This window comes from Trichosurus vulpecula, chromosome 1 (assembly GCF_011100635.1).
Source record: "Trichosurus vulpecula isolate mTriVul1 chromosome 1, mTriVul1.pri, whole genome shotgun sequence".
NCBI lineage: Eukaryota > Metazoa > Chordata > Mammalia > Diprotodontia > Phalangeridae > Trichosurus > Trichosurus vulpecula.
In genome coordinates this window covers 11,260,572-11,274,994 of record NC_050573.1, presented here as the reverse complement: position 1 = coordinate 11,274,994, position 14,423 = coordinate 11,260,572, and the positions used below count along the sequence as shown (strand labels likewise).

At 51.6% G+C, this 14,423-nt stretch overlaps 1 protein-coding gene across 1 annotated transcript; it reads right to left on the bottom strand.

Annotated features, from left to right (window-relative positions):
- Nucleotides 1-444: 444 nt before the first annotated feature.
- On the bottom strand, nucleotides 445-4,136 carry CLDN5 (claudin 5). The gene has a single exon (XM_036744079.1). It carries the CDS (start codon nucleotides 3,914-3,916, stop codon nucleotides 3,260-3,262), a length of 657 nt encoding a protein of 218 aa, XP_036599974.1. The 5' UTR covers nucleotides 3,917-4,136; the 3' UTR covers nucleotides 445-3,259.
- Nucleotides 4,137-14,423: the final 10,287 nt, after the last annotated feature.

Here is a 14,423-nt window from a genome sequence, read left to right as displayed (position 1 = left end):
TGTAAAATTAGGTGAGTCTAAGTGAATTTCAAGGTCTTCTCCAGCTTGGACACCATAGTTCTCCACACAACTCTTCTTTGTCCTCCATGTACCTTGTTATCCAGGGTAGGTCACATGAGCAGGCTCAGGGTCCCTCTAAAGCCTGAAGGGGACAAGGACTTGGGGCTGACAGCTGCTCAGTGTCCAAGCCATGAAAAGGTTCAGAGATTGACCTTTGCTGCTTTGAGCCTGGGCCAATTGTCTGAGCCCTAGAAACAGAAAGCTGCCCCAGGGCCCTGCCGCAGGGCATCAGCACCAAGCTGCCTAACAGACAAGACCAGAGGCTTAATTAAACCATAAAATTTAAGAGGAGGGATTTTTTTTTTTGGAGGAAGGGAAGGAAAGAATCATTTTTTTTTACAGATGACATTAATTACTCCAAATAAATAGTACAAATTTATGTTCATGAAGACAACATTTTAATAGAATTTTATTTTTCCAATTACACGCAAAGCTAGTTTTCAACATTCATTTTTTATAGGATTTTGAGTTCCAAATTTTTCTCCCTCCCCCATCCCCAAGATGGCAAGCAATCTGATATAGGTTATACACGTGCAATCATAAGACAACGGTTTTTTTTAATTCAACTAGAAAAGTCCCAAAGCTACTTCCTGTAGTGGCCCCGAATCTGATATTTTATAGTGAAGGATGAAAAAAATCCCAAGCCTCCCCAAGCAAAACCTTTTCAAGTAGGCTTGGGCCAAAGCGCATTTGAGGTCCCTCCAGTTCTGCTACTTGTTGACCATTTAGTCTCATCTCACCCCCACTCCTGGTTTTGTTTTGTTTTGTTTTGGTAACATAGAAATATGCACAGGCCCGTATTTGGCCTCCATTGGCCACGTGTCCGAAAAGCTGCCCCGCTCTGCTCTGAGGCTGCCTCTTCCTCACTGGGCATCCCCAATCAATCATGGTTGGCCATCACATCTAACCCCCTCCTTTTACTGGGGACAGAGACCCAGAGAGGAGAAAGCAGTGCTCTGACAGTGAGAAGAGGCAGGGATGAAGCACTCTTTGGGGAGAGTTAGAGAAAGGAAGTAGAGGTCTCCAGAAAGCCTCCTCCAGCATCAGGCTTGCCGCTGCCTGCTGGATTCAGGGCCCTTCTATGGCTCAGCCTTCCCCGTCCCACTCTGAGTGAGCCTGTGCCCCCAGCCAGACCAGGCACACCTCCTTCTTCCATTCCCACGCTGCCCTTCCCTGGGCTGCTTAACCCAAGAAGTGACTAGGAATGGAAGTGACAGGTCCCTGTCTTTTCGGCAATCCTGGGAAGCCCCAGACTGTCAGAGGTGGAAGGACCTTTAAAAGACAGGGTGTCAGAATAGGGAGGAATTTTAGAACAAAGACTGATGGGAACTTAGAACCTAGAACATAGACTGAGCTGGAGGAGGCCTTGGAACAGAGAATGCTAGAACTGGGAGGGACTTTAGAACAGGGAATGTCAAGGCTGGGAGGGGCCTTAGAAGTTGTCTAGAGCAAACTGCATTTTACCTAGATAGAAACAGTTCCGATGGGGAGGTGGGTTAGATCCAGCATTAAAAGGAAGCCAGGTGGGAGGTGTATTTGAGTGAGTGAGGGAGGGAGGGACCCTACCCCAGCCTTTGTCTCCATTCTACACCTAGGCCAGTCTGACGCGTTGGTAAGGAAACAGGACGGAGGCACACTGAAAAATTTTACTGAACACAGATTACTCCATTAACAATGCTCGAAATAAGAAACAGTCTTTCCTACCCCTGCTTCACTTCATCGCGGAGCAACCACGACGAAGCACCCCTACCTCCATCACAGGTACAACGCCTCACCAGCAGCCTCCTCCCACTTTGGGACAAGTCAAGAAGGCTGAAAAGGGGTATCCCTTGCTGCTCAAGGCCACCTTCCCTCTGGAGGAAGGGGCCGCTGTCCTCCCCTGCAAGAGAGGGAGGGGGCCCTGGTCATAGTTCAGCCAGAAAGCAAGAGCTGGTCTTAGCCCCAAACTAGGCAACCGAGCTCCTCCAACCCAGCCCTCCGCCCAGGGTCCCGGGCCGGTGGCTGGCGAAAGGCAATTAGTCTCTCAAAGTTAACACCGATTCTTTGGAATTAAAAGACTTCTTCGGCATCTCTGAAAATGCAAAATACTTGGCAGGAGGACCTGTTCCCAAATCCTCGCAGGGTGGAAGGGTCAGGCTAGCGGGTTCCCGCCCCCCCCCCCTTGGGGGAAGGGGAGGCAGGAAAGGAAGAGAGAAGGGCTGCAGGCTTTGAGCGGAAATCTCTAGCCCCCGACTAGACTGGGGGCAGGTGTCAAGGCAGACCCTGAAGGGCCTTACAAATAGCTGCCGGCTGGGGAGCCAAGTTTAAGGGTCAGCTATTCCAGAAGAGAGCCTCTCTAGACGGAGGGCACAGAGTGTCCCAAAGGGCGCTCCCCCTCCCTGGGCGGGGGCGAGGGGGGAGCAGACCCTCTGCCACCTGGGCTTTAGCCCTTGGCCTCTACGGCCCCAAGAAGTCGGGTTTAGAGAGTCCTGAAAGAAATGCTCTCAATTCCCTTCATGGATCCCAAAGCGCAATTGGATCGTGGTAAAGTAGTAGGGGACAAGGGAGAAATCCGTGTCCTGGGGCCCTCCTACACCATGTGCCACCTGGAGTATAAAAAATAAGGATATCAGCTATATACCATCTGGTTCGTATAAACAGTCTGGAAGGCTGGGACCCGCGGCTGCTTTCGCCTGGCGGGGGTTAGTGTACGGAGTTACTAAGGCGCAGTTTCGTTCAGCGGGTCCAGAGGCAAGAGCCGCAAAGTGGGGCAGAAGGCGGGGGGCCGCGACCTTGGCTGCCCACCAGGCTGGCTCCCTCCCCCATCATGCTCAGTCAGCTCCTCAGGCTTTTTCTCCATGGTTCGCAGGGGCACCTCGACCGCCCCGAGCAGTCTGCGGGACCCACACCGCTGGCCCTTGGACCCTTATTTCTGGGCTCTGGGCATTTTCGGGGGTGGGGTGGGGAGTGGGGGAGGTGTCCACAGCCCAAACCCTCCCCTCCCCCAGATTCTCAGATGGCTCTTTGGTTCCCAATTTCCCGGGCTCTGGAGAGGATGGCCCTGAGTAGTCGGAGGGGGCATGGAGGGCCCGATCCCCCCTGCTCCCTTGAGCCCCCAGCCCCAGGCCTTCAGGTTGAGCGCTAGGCTGCAGTCCGGGTCTGTGCGCCCGCGCCCTGGTCTCCAGGCCGCTCCCTCGCGCTCCCCCGGCCTCCGTGCAGCTCAGACGTAGTTCTTCTTGTCGTAGTCCGCGGTCACCGTGGACCGTCGCGGAGCCGAGTACTTGACCGGGAAGGGGAGATCCTCGCGGGCAGCTGCCGAGCAGGCGCCGCAGCAGACCAGGCCGCCTCCCAGCAGCAGCAGCGCCGTGGCCGCCCAGCCGATGTAGAGCGCCGAGCCCATCTCCCGCTTCTGCGACGTGGGCACCGTGGGGTCGTAGAACTCGCTGATCACGATGTTGGCAAACCAGCAGAGGGGCACCAGCGACAGGAGGCCGCAGAGGACGTAGAGGGCGCCGCCGGCGGCCGCCACCCGCGCCTTGGCCTTGCCGGGCGCCACGCACGTGGTGCACTGCGCGCCAGCCACGGTCACCATGAGCGCCACGAGCCCCAGCAGCGACACGAGCACGGTGAGCGCGCGGCCCGCCTGCACCTCGGGCTTGAGCGCCAGCACCGAGTCGTACACCTTGCACTGCATCTGACCCGTGCTCTGCACCACGCAGTTCATCCACAGGCCCTGCCAGATGGTCTGCGCCGTCACGATGTTGCTCTCCAGGAAGGCGGACACTTGCCACATGGGCAGCCCGCACGCCACGATCATGCCCACCCAGCCCACGATGCACAGCCCCAGCCCCAGGATCTCCAGCGCCACCGACGACATGGCCACGGCGCAGGGGCGAGCAGCTAGCTGGATGAGGAGGGGGGTAGAGAGGAGAGAGGCTGCAGCCCCAGGCCTGGCCTGAGGATCTGGGCTTCGGCGGGGTGTGCGCTGCTGGACCCGGCTGCCCTGAAGCTGCTACCCTGGGGCTAGGCTCTTGCCGCTGGCTCGGCTGCTCCCTCGGCCCACCCGCGCGCTCCGGCTCTCTTGGACTCAGCTCCGGACTAGCGGCTCGGATCACCCGGGGCTTGGCATTTAAAGCTTCGGGGGCCGCCCTTCCCAGCCCAGGGCAGCCAATCCCTGACCACCGCGGCGGGCCACAGCCAATGGAAGGAGTCGGGGGGACGAGGAGCCAGAGGCAGAGAAACAAAAGCGCGTGGGAATCCTATCACAGGATCCTAGAGAAGTGACTGGGGCGTTGGGGGAGCGGGACCGGGGTGTAGATGGGGGAGGGTGTCTCGGCACTGCGCTGGCTGGACGACGCGCCCCTTCGGACCTCGCCTCTCTCCGGTTTCCTAGACTCTCAGGAGCCAAGATTTAGCGCTGGGAAGGGCAAAGCCATCCCGCTATCCATTTTAAAGACGAGGGTCCAGGGCACAGCGCTCTGAAGCGAGACTCTCTCTCCTACCAGTCACCTCGGGCTCTTTAGACGGCTTGGACTGGAGACGCTCTGATCAACTTTCATCCTTGCCTCAGACAAAGACGCCCTCATGCCGCTCCTGTGGCCCACCGCACTTCTGTGCCCAGTGGTTTGAGTCAAGTGCATCAGTCCGAGCCACAAGCCACCATCGAGCTTCCTTTGGATCGGGGGGGCGAGCTACGCTCTCCACATTTCCCTCCCATCGCCATCCGCCTGTGGAGTGCAGATAACGGCGCACGCACCTGGGGCTCACTACAGAGACCCACACCCCCATCCACCCACACCACCCACGGGGGGGGGTGGAGAGAGAGGGAGGGAGGGGGAGAGAGAGAGAGACGGCGGGGGGGATGAGAGAGAGAGAGAGCTCCAACTCTCTTTACCAATTTAAATCAGTACCTTTGCTGCTGATAGTACTAGAAAGTGCCTGGGGTACTTAGGGGTTAGTTGACCTACCCACTGTCACACACAACTGGTCTGAATCAGGGGGAGGACTCAAACCCAAGTCTCTACTATTTTATTCTCTCTCCATATACCATAATACAGCGACAGGAGCTGGACCTGTATTTGTAGTGATGACCAAGAAGAAGAGGAAACGCCCTCTATTGGGCAGGTCTGCACCTTACAATCGAGGTGAGCCCTGAGGTTAGTGACTCGACCAGGGTTACACAGCCAGGATAAGGACTGCCTGACTTCAAGGCCAGCTCCGCACTGCCTCTCTAAACAAAAGAAAAAGCCGATTCAAATCGCCAGTGGCTTTAGATGAGCCTTGTTTTTTCTTATTTGAGTTTTATAGCAACCCTGTGCTGGTGAGTTTGTGCTTTACTTGACATAGAACCGGGTACATAGTAGGTGCTTAATAAATGCTAATAAGTGCTTTTGTTTTGTCTTGTTGATGCAGGGATCATTTTCCCTTTAAGGAGGTCAGGAGACCCAGGCCTGGCTAGCTCAGGCATTTTACCACCTGCCCTGAGGCCACCCACCTCTCACCATAAGGGCCTCCAGACACTCTGCCCTGCTTCTATGGGATATGTGTCTCAACTCAGCTGAGAACTGGTCTATAACCAGCCAGGCCCCTAGCTGAGCCCCAGCGCCCGACAAAAGCACCAGGGGCTAGGCGGAGCTCTCTGCCCTACGGCACCCAAAGCACCCCACCACCCCCTTTCCACTTTCTCTTCAGGAAATAATAATCAAATAAACATTACCTTGGCTACAGGGAAGGGTGTGACCCACTATGGGCTCCGCAGGGAGTTGGGGTGATTCAGAGCTGCAGGCAGCCTGGTCTGAAGCTCCCCTCCTTGTTCCTACCACCCTCTCCATCGTTCATCCCTAGGCACAGCCTCTCTGCTCTTTCCTGGCCCTGGACCTCTCTCCTTCCCTTGCTTGGCACCTTCTGTTCTTTATGATGTGGCCCCTATAGAAGACAGAGAGCTCTCTCTCTCTCCGTGTCTCTCTGTCTCTCTCTGTCTTTCTCTCTGTCTCTGTCTTTCTCTCCATCTCTCTCCTCTTCCCCCTCCTCTCTCTCTGTGTCTGTCTCTCTCTCTCTCTGTCTCTCTCTCTGTGTCTCTCTGTCTCTCTCTGTTTCTCTCTCTGTCTCTCTGTCTCTTTCTCTCTCTCTCTCCCCTCCCATCTATTTGCATGTATAATATATACGTATATGCGTACATACACATGTATGTTTTTTTGTTATCGTTGAGTCATTTTCAGTCATGTCCAACCTCATGACTCCATTTGGGGTTTTCTTGGCAAAGATCCAAGAGTGGTTTGCTATTTCCATATGTTAATATGATATAATATAATACAGTATAACATAACACAACAGCCCACCCTGATCCGCAGTTGTCTGCATGTTGTCTCCCGAGTTAGGCTGTGAGTTCCTGAAGCAGGGACTGGGTTTTGCCTTTCTTTTTTCTCCAGAGCCTAGCCCGGTGCCTGGTGCTTAGTAGGTGCTTAGTTCATGCTTGTTGATGTCCAGACTGTCCATCCAGTGTATCTAATGATCTTCCCTCGCCCTCTCAGGCCTCTCCTCTCACTGACCTGCCCTTTCAGTCCAGCTCAGTCCCACGCCAGGACAGTCGGACCGATGATCTGCTGTCCACCCGCCAGAGTTCCACCTGCCCGATCCAGGACCACACCCGTTCGCAGGCAGATCAACGAAAAGGGCGGACGGGGGGCTGGATGAGACAGAGCAGGCCAGGCCAGAGGACCCAGCCAGGGTCAGCTCTTCTCTAGTCCAGGGGTGGAGCCAATGGCTGAAGACCCGATGAACATGCGATTGGGAAATATCGAACACAACAAACACAAATACAATGAAACATAGAGAATATCACGTTTCAAAACTAAGTCAGAAATCCAAAGGACCCTTGATGAGAAATGCTCTCCACCTCCAGAGAGAGAACCGATGAGCTCTGAGTGCGAACGGAAGCAGACTTTAAATTTTCACTTTATTTTTCTTGCTTTTAATTTTTGCAACATGGCTAATACGGCAGCGGGTTACGTGTGATGTCACATGTATCGTTGACATATCGCCTGCCTTCTCAATGGGTGGGGGAGGGGCAGGAGGGAGAGAGACAATTTGGAAGTCAACATTTAAAAATGAATATTAAAAATACATACGTAAATAATGATTTTAAAAAGCTAAGTGAATAAGCGCCCTAAGGGATCCCAAACACCTCCTGCCCTGAAGGAGATTACGTCCTTGTTGCGTTCAGTTCTATCTGATTCTATGGGACCCCATGGACATTTTGTCCATGAGGTTTTCTTGGCAAAGATACTAGAGTGGTTTGTCATTTGTTCCTCCAGTGTGCCCCCATTTTACAGATGAGGAACTGAGGCAAATAGGGACTAAATGACTCGCCCAGGGTCCCACCGCTAGTAATTGTCTGAGGCTGGATTTGAACTCATGCCTTCCTGACTCCAGGCCCTGAGCTCGATTCACTGCACCGCCCAGCGGCCCTTTACATTCTAATTACCATCTCCCAGGGATGGCTGATCTCATTCTTCCCAAACTTCCGAATCTGTGCCTGCTCTCTTGTCTCCTGCCTGGCATTCCTCCCTAGTGGGGTTGGTCGTGAATAAATGAATGAATGGTTCTGGTTGAATGAATGAAAAAAGTATCCAAGCGCTCCCTCAGTTCTGAGCACCGTCCTGCCTGTGTCTGTGTTCAGCACTTAGCAGAGCCTGGCACACAGTAGGCCCTTAGTAAATGCTCGTTTACTAGACTTGATTTATTTCCCAAAGGAGATGGTGAGGACAGAGGCACAGATTTTGCCTCCTCTCCTAGTAGGGATTGTATTAAATTAACTTTATCCCTAGCACTTAGCACAGTGCTAGCACACAGTAGTTGCTTAATAAAATCTTTACTGGATTGGATTAGATCAGCAGCAGCAGTCCTCAGAGCACCATCCCCTTTCCCTACGCACTCCCTATAGCCATTATCCAGGGGAGGAATTCTGGTGGAGAAAGGGCCAGCCATGCCCACCAACTGCCACCCCCAGGGAAGGCAACCCACCTAGGCGCTCTGATGGAGAAACAGGAGGAGGCCTGTGCCAGTGAGTCAAAGCACCACCACCGCCTCACCTGCCATCTCCAGACCCTGATAGAAATAGCCTGGGAGCCTGAGCCCTGAGCTCTGGGGAACAGGAGCACAGAGAAATGACCCTCACCCCTCAGCAGCCACCCCAACCCCCTAGACCCCCAGCCCTGCCTCCAGTCCAGCCCCCTGCAGCCATCCTCCAGAGAAATGACCCTCACCCCTTCAGCAACCACCCCTAACCCCCCCCCAGACCCCTAGCCCTGCCTCCAGCCTAGCTCTCTGCAGCCATTCTCCATAGAAATGACCCTCACCTCTCAGCAGCCACCCCAACCCCCTAGACCCCCAGCCCTGCCTCCAGTCCAGCCCCCTGCAGCTATCCTCCAGAGAAATGACCCTCACCCCTTCAGCAACCACCCCTAACCCCCCCCAGACCCCTAGCCCTGCCTCCAGCCTAGCTCTCTGCAGCCATTCTCCAGAGAAATGACCCTCACCTCTCAGCAGCCACCCCAACCCCCTAGACCCCCAGCCCTGCCTCCAGTCCAGCCCCCTGCAGCTATCCTCCAGAGAAATGACCCTCACCCCTTCAGCAACCACCCCTAACCGCCTCAGACCCCTAGCCCTGCCTCCAGCCTAGCTCTCTGCAGCCATTCTCCATAGAAATGACCCTCACCTCTCAGCAGCCACCCCAACCCCCTAGACCCCCAGCCCTGCCTCCAGTCCAGTCCCCTGCAGCCATCCTCCAGAGAAATGACCCTCACCCCTTCAGCAACCACCCCTAACCCCCTCAGACCCCTAGCCCTGCCTCCAGCCTAGCTCTCTACAGCCATTCTCCAGAGAAATGATCCTCACCTCTCAGCAGCTACCCCTAACCCCCCAGACCCCCAGGCCAGTCCCCTGCAGCCAGCCACCTGTAACCAGACACCCAGCCTTGCCTCTAGCCCAGCCCCCTGCAGCCAACCTCCAGCGAAATGACCCGAGCCCCCTCAGCAGCCACAATCCCTTAGGAACCTGCAAAGAAAACTTTCAAGACCCAAGTCCTCGGCACCGTCACATGGTTCAACATCAGCAGCGGCTGTGGAGATTGCATCAGCAGAGCAGCCCAACCATCTGCTTTGTTGCTGACCCTAAGGATCATGGGACCATCTGATCAGCGGCTGACATCTTCCCGATGGATGACTCATCTCTAGTAGAATGTAAGCTCCCTAAGGACTGCCTATCTGTGTCCCTAGGGCTTGGCCCAGTGCTTTGCACATAGTAGGTCCTTACAATAAATGGTGTCCTGTGAAGGAAGTCGTGCAAAAATGACCATCCCGCATTTCGCAGGGCAGGAAGCTGAGGCCCACAGAGGAAAGTGACTTGGCCAGGGCCACACTGCTAGGACGTTCTGGGGACAGGATTTGAACTCAGGTCTTCCTGATGACACTACTTCACATTGTCTTCTGTCCTCCCACCCACCCACCCACGAGCCACCACTTTATCTGTTGACCACAATTTCTATTAGCCGGAAATCCCCTGGAACAAGGTGTGATCACATGCGTGTCCAGGGGGTTTTCTTGGCAAAGATTCTGGAGCAGTTTGCCATTTCTTTTTCCAGTGTGTCCCCACTTTACAGGTGAGGAACTAAGGCAAATAGGAGTTAAGTGACTTGCCCAACACAGGTAGTAAGTATCTGAGCCTGGATTTGAACTCAGATCTTCAAATCGTGTATGGAAGGTCACAGGGGAACAAAAGACGGGGAGAATGAGGAGCCCAGCGGCCACCCCGTTCGTTCCACCCTCTCAAGGCACGGCAGGAGCTAGCTGGCCTTGGGAGCCAGGCTGAGCAGCCTCCTGGGGCGACATCACCGCCCTGGGCTGGCTGACCGGCCGTCTGGGGCCACAGTGCTAAGGCAGCACTTCCTGGCAAGAGAGGACGAGATTCCCATCCGTGATTCAGTAGGCGAGAGGCGAGGGATTTCCGGACATTCTTCTGCACAATACCTCGGATGGCTCTTGACAGAGGACTCTTTGGTCCTCGGAAGGAGGGGCCTTTTGTGCTAGTATGGGCAAAGGTGACCATCAGTCAGGGCTGGAGGCCTGAGAGGCTGTGGGCTCAGAAAGAAAATCTGCTGGGGGCAGTGGGGAAAGGATGGGAGGTGGGAAACCAGCCCTTCCATATTATGGAGGAGACTGACACCCCGAGGGGTCAGGTGATCTCAACCGGCAGAGGCAGGCATTGAACTCAACATTCAGAGCTATTCTCTTCACAGTTCAGCCTTCCAGGAGGAGCGGAAGGAGGCAGGCAGAGTCCTCGGAAAGTCGAGAAGTGGGGAGCGGGCTTGGCTTTTCGGACCAGCGCTGGAGCCCCGTGGCCCATCCTGTACGAAGCCGCAGAATCAGAAGGGAGTCATGGGTCTCTCCTGCTTTCCTCTCTCCTCGGCTGGTCACTGCTGATTTCACACGCAGTAGTCTCTGCGGCTGCGTGTAGCCTGTGGTATCCCCGGCAGCCCCTCTTTCCTAGTACAGACCCTCACTGACCTCTCATCTGCCGTCACATCTTCACTCACCCCTCCCTACCGTCTCCCCGTCTTCTCCCCATTCCCCTCCCCCTGCCCTCCCCGCGGTCAGCATGGCCACCCCGGGCTTCCTCAAGCACGGCTGTGGTCAAGGGCAGTGGTCCTGGAGTCAGAGAACAGAGAAGCAAATCCCACTCCTGCCACATGCTGCCTGGATGACCTTGGTCAAGTCAGTTCACTTCTGTTTGCCTCAGTTTCCTCAACTATCATCATAACAGCATCTACCTCCCAGGGTTGTAAGGGTCAAATAAGATAACATTTGCAAAGCACTTAGCATAGTCCCTCACACACAATAGGTATTTCATAAATGCTCATTTCTTCCTTTCTTCCTTCTTTCTTCTTTCCTTCTCTTTCCCTCCCTTCCTTCTCTCCCTCCTTTCTTCCCTCTTTCCTTCTTTCCTTTCTTCTTTCATTCTCTCCTTCCTTTCTTTCTCTTCTTCCTTCCTCTCTCCTTCCCTCCTTCCCTCTCCTCACACTTTATTTGCTCCTTTCCCTTCCTTTACATATCTCAACCTCTTAACGTCACGTTCTCTATGCCAATCACTTCCTCCTTTACTCCAGTCTCTGACAATGAGGTGACTTTTCTCTTCACCAAGGCAGACCTTATTCAATTCAACCTCATTCCGACCTGTCTTCTCCAGAAGATTGTCCCGTTAGCCGCCCACTCTTTCTCTAATACTAAACCTCTCCCTCTCTCCAGACTCCTACAGGCAACCCCAGCTCTCCCCCATTCTATTTTTTTTAGTCAATTGGGGTTAAGTGATTTGCCCAGAATCACACAGCTGATAAGTGTCTGAGGCCAGATTCGAACTCAGGTCCTCCTGGCTTCAGGGCCCCCATTTTTCAAAATACAAAAGATCCCTCATTTGGTCTGACCATCCCCTCAAGGTTGCCTCTTCTATGTCTCCTCTCCTCAACCAAACTCCTGGAGAGGATGCCTCTACTTCCATTCCTCTCACTCTCTTCTTACCTCTCTGCAATCTGGCTTCTGACCATGTCATTCACCTGAAACCACTCTCTCCAAAGTGATTGATGACTTCTAAAGAGGCAAATCCAGTGGTCTCATCTTCATTGACCTCCCTATAACCTTTGGCACTGTTGATCACCGTCTCTTGCTGGATACTCCTTCCTCTTTGGGTTTTCATGATACTGTTCTCTCACAGTTCTCCTCCTACCTGTCTGACAGCTCCTTCTCAGCCCACTTTGCTACCCTATCTACCTTGCTATGGTTCCTTCCAAGGCTCTGACCTGGGCCCTCTTCTTTTCTCCCTCTATACTATCTCACTTAATTATATCACCAGCTCCCGTGGCTTCAATGATCATCTCTATGTACAGGATACCCAGATGTATATTTCCAGCCCCAGTCCTGAGTTCTAGTCTTGAATGACAAATTGACTACCGGGGAAATAGAATCTGATGTCTCCTAGACATCTTAAACTGACAAATCCAAAGCAGAGCTCATTGTCTTCCTTCCCCACCCTCTACACTTTCCCATCTTCTGAACTTCCTATTACAGTCAAGAACATTCTTTCCACTCATCCAGGCTTGCAGCCTGGGCTGGTATCATCACCTTGGCGTCATTCTTGACTCTCATTCTCACTCATTCCTCGAATCCCATCAAGTCACAGATCCTACTCTACATTCACACATTTGTCATATCTATTCCTTTCTCTCCACTCAAATGATTGCCACCATAGCTCAAATCCTGATCACCTCTTGCCTGCACTATTGCAAGAGACTTTTAATTGGTTCCCTTGCCTCAAGTCTCTCTCTACTCCAATCTACTTTCTTTCTAAAAACTAAATTAAATTTTATTTTCTCTACACTTCATCCAACAAAAGTAAATCTCTTCCTCCCTCTTGTCCTTCCCCTTTCTCATACCGATTGAGAAAGAAAGACTAAACATGTATAGTTAAGCAAAACAAATTCCAAATTCCACTTGTAGAAAAATGCCTCAGTCTGTTCTCTGAGTCTATCTATTAGGGGGTGGGGCGCATGGTTCATCATGAGACTTTCTGGAACCATAGCCAATCATTGCACTGATCAGAATTCCTAAGTCTTTCAAAGCTATTCATTCTGAAAATATGATGTTACTGTACTATAAAAACTGCTCTCCTAGTTCTACTTATTTTACTCTGTATCCTTTTATACATGTTTTCCCAGGTTTCTCTGAAACCATCTCTTTCATCGTTTCTTATAGCACAACAGCATTCCATCACGTTTATATGCCATAATTTGTTCAGTCATTACCCAGATAGGCAGCCCATTAGTTTTCAGTTCTTTGAGAGCTATACATATGTTTGTTTATCTTCAATTAGAGTTATTTTGCTTAGGATTAATCATTCCCTTAATTTTCCCTCCTTCTAATTCCCCCTTCCCCCTTCTTCCTCTTCTCTCCTCTTTACTTGTTGAATGATATGTATTTCTGTGCCTCTGTGTGTGTGTGTGTTCTTCTTTCCTTTGGCCATTTCAGATGAGAGTGAAGCTGACATATCAGCTGCTGCCCTCACCCCTTCCTTCTCGTTTGTATAGACTTCTACTCATACACACTAATTATGTGAGATTATTTTCTCATATTCCTCTTCCCTTCCCTTTTCATTCTTCTTTTAAGATCATCAAGATATAACAAAACTACCCCCAGGTCTTGTCTAATTAAAATTACAATACCCCTGATGACAATAGTGTTCTAAAGGGACACATGTATCATCTCCCCATATTAGAATGTAAATAGTTTATCTTTGTTTAGTCTTCTATGGTTGTTCACTCATATTTGCTTTTTTGTTTGTTTTACTTTTGACTCCTATGTTTCCATTTTGAAGTTTCTATTCAGCTCTGGTCTTTTCATCAGGAATTCTTGTAAGTCCTCTATTTCATTGAAGATCAATTTTTGCCCCGGCAACATTATACTTAGTTTTGCTGGGTAAATTATTCTTGTCTGTAAGCTCATATCTGTTGTTGTCTTTAATATCATATTCCAATACCTCTGCTCCTTTATAGTCGTGGCTACTAAATCTTGTGTGATCCTGATTGTGGCTCCTCAGTGCTTGAATTCTTTTCTAATTGCTTGCAGTATTTTTCTTTGATCTGGAAACTCTGCATTTTGGCTTTACTGTTACTCAGAGTTTTCATTTGGGGGTTTCTTTTAGGAGGTAACTGGTGGATTCCTTCTACTTCCATTTTGCTCTCTGGTCCTAGGAGATCTGGGTGGTTTTCTTTTACAATTTCTTGAAATATGTCTAGAACCTTTTTTTAAATTCATAGATTTCCGGTGGTCCAATTATTAAGTTATCTCTCTTTAAACAATTTCCCAGGCCAGTTGTTTTTGCTAAGAGATACATTATATTTTCCTCTATTTTTTCACTCTTAACTTTTTATTTCAATTGGTCGATAAGCAATTATCCAGTACTTCCTGTGTGCCAGGCACTGTGTTAAGTGCTGGGGATACAAAAAGAGGCAAAAAGTCCCTGTCCTCAAGCAGCTCACAATCTATTGATGGTAGGGGAAACAGCATACAAATAAATATGTGCAAACTATATACAAGATAAATGGGAAATAATCAACAGAATTAAGAGGGGTTGGGAAAGGCTTCTGTAGAAGGTGGTAGCTGGGACTTGATGGAAGCCAGGGAGGCCTGGAAGCAACTACGAGGAGGGACAGCTTTCCAGGCATGGAGAGAACCAGAGAAAATGCCCAGAGCTGAAAGATGGAGCGTTCTGTTCATGGAAGAGCCAAGAGGCCAGTGTCACTGGACCAAAGAATACATGGTGAGAGGTGAGTTCTGTGA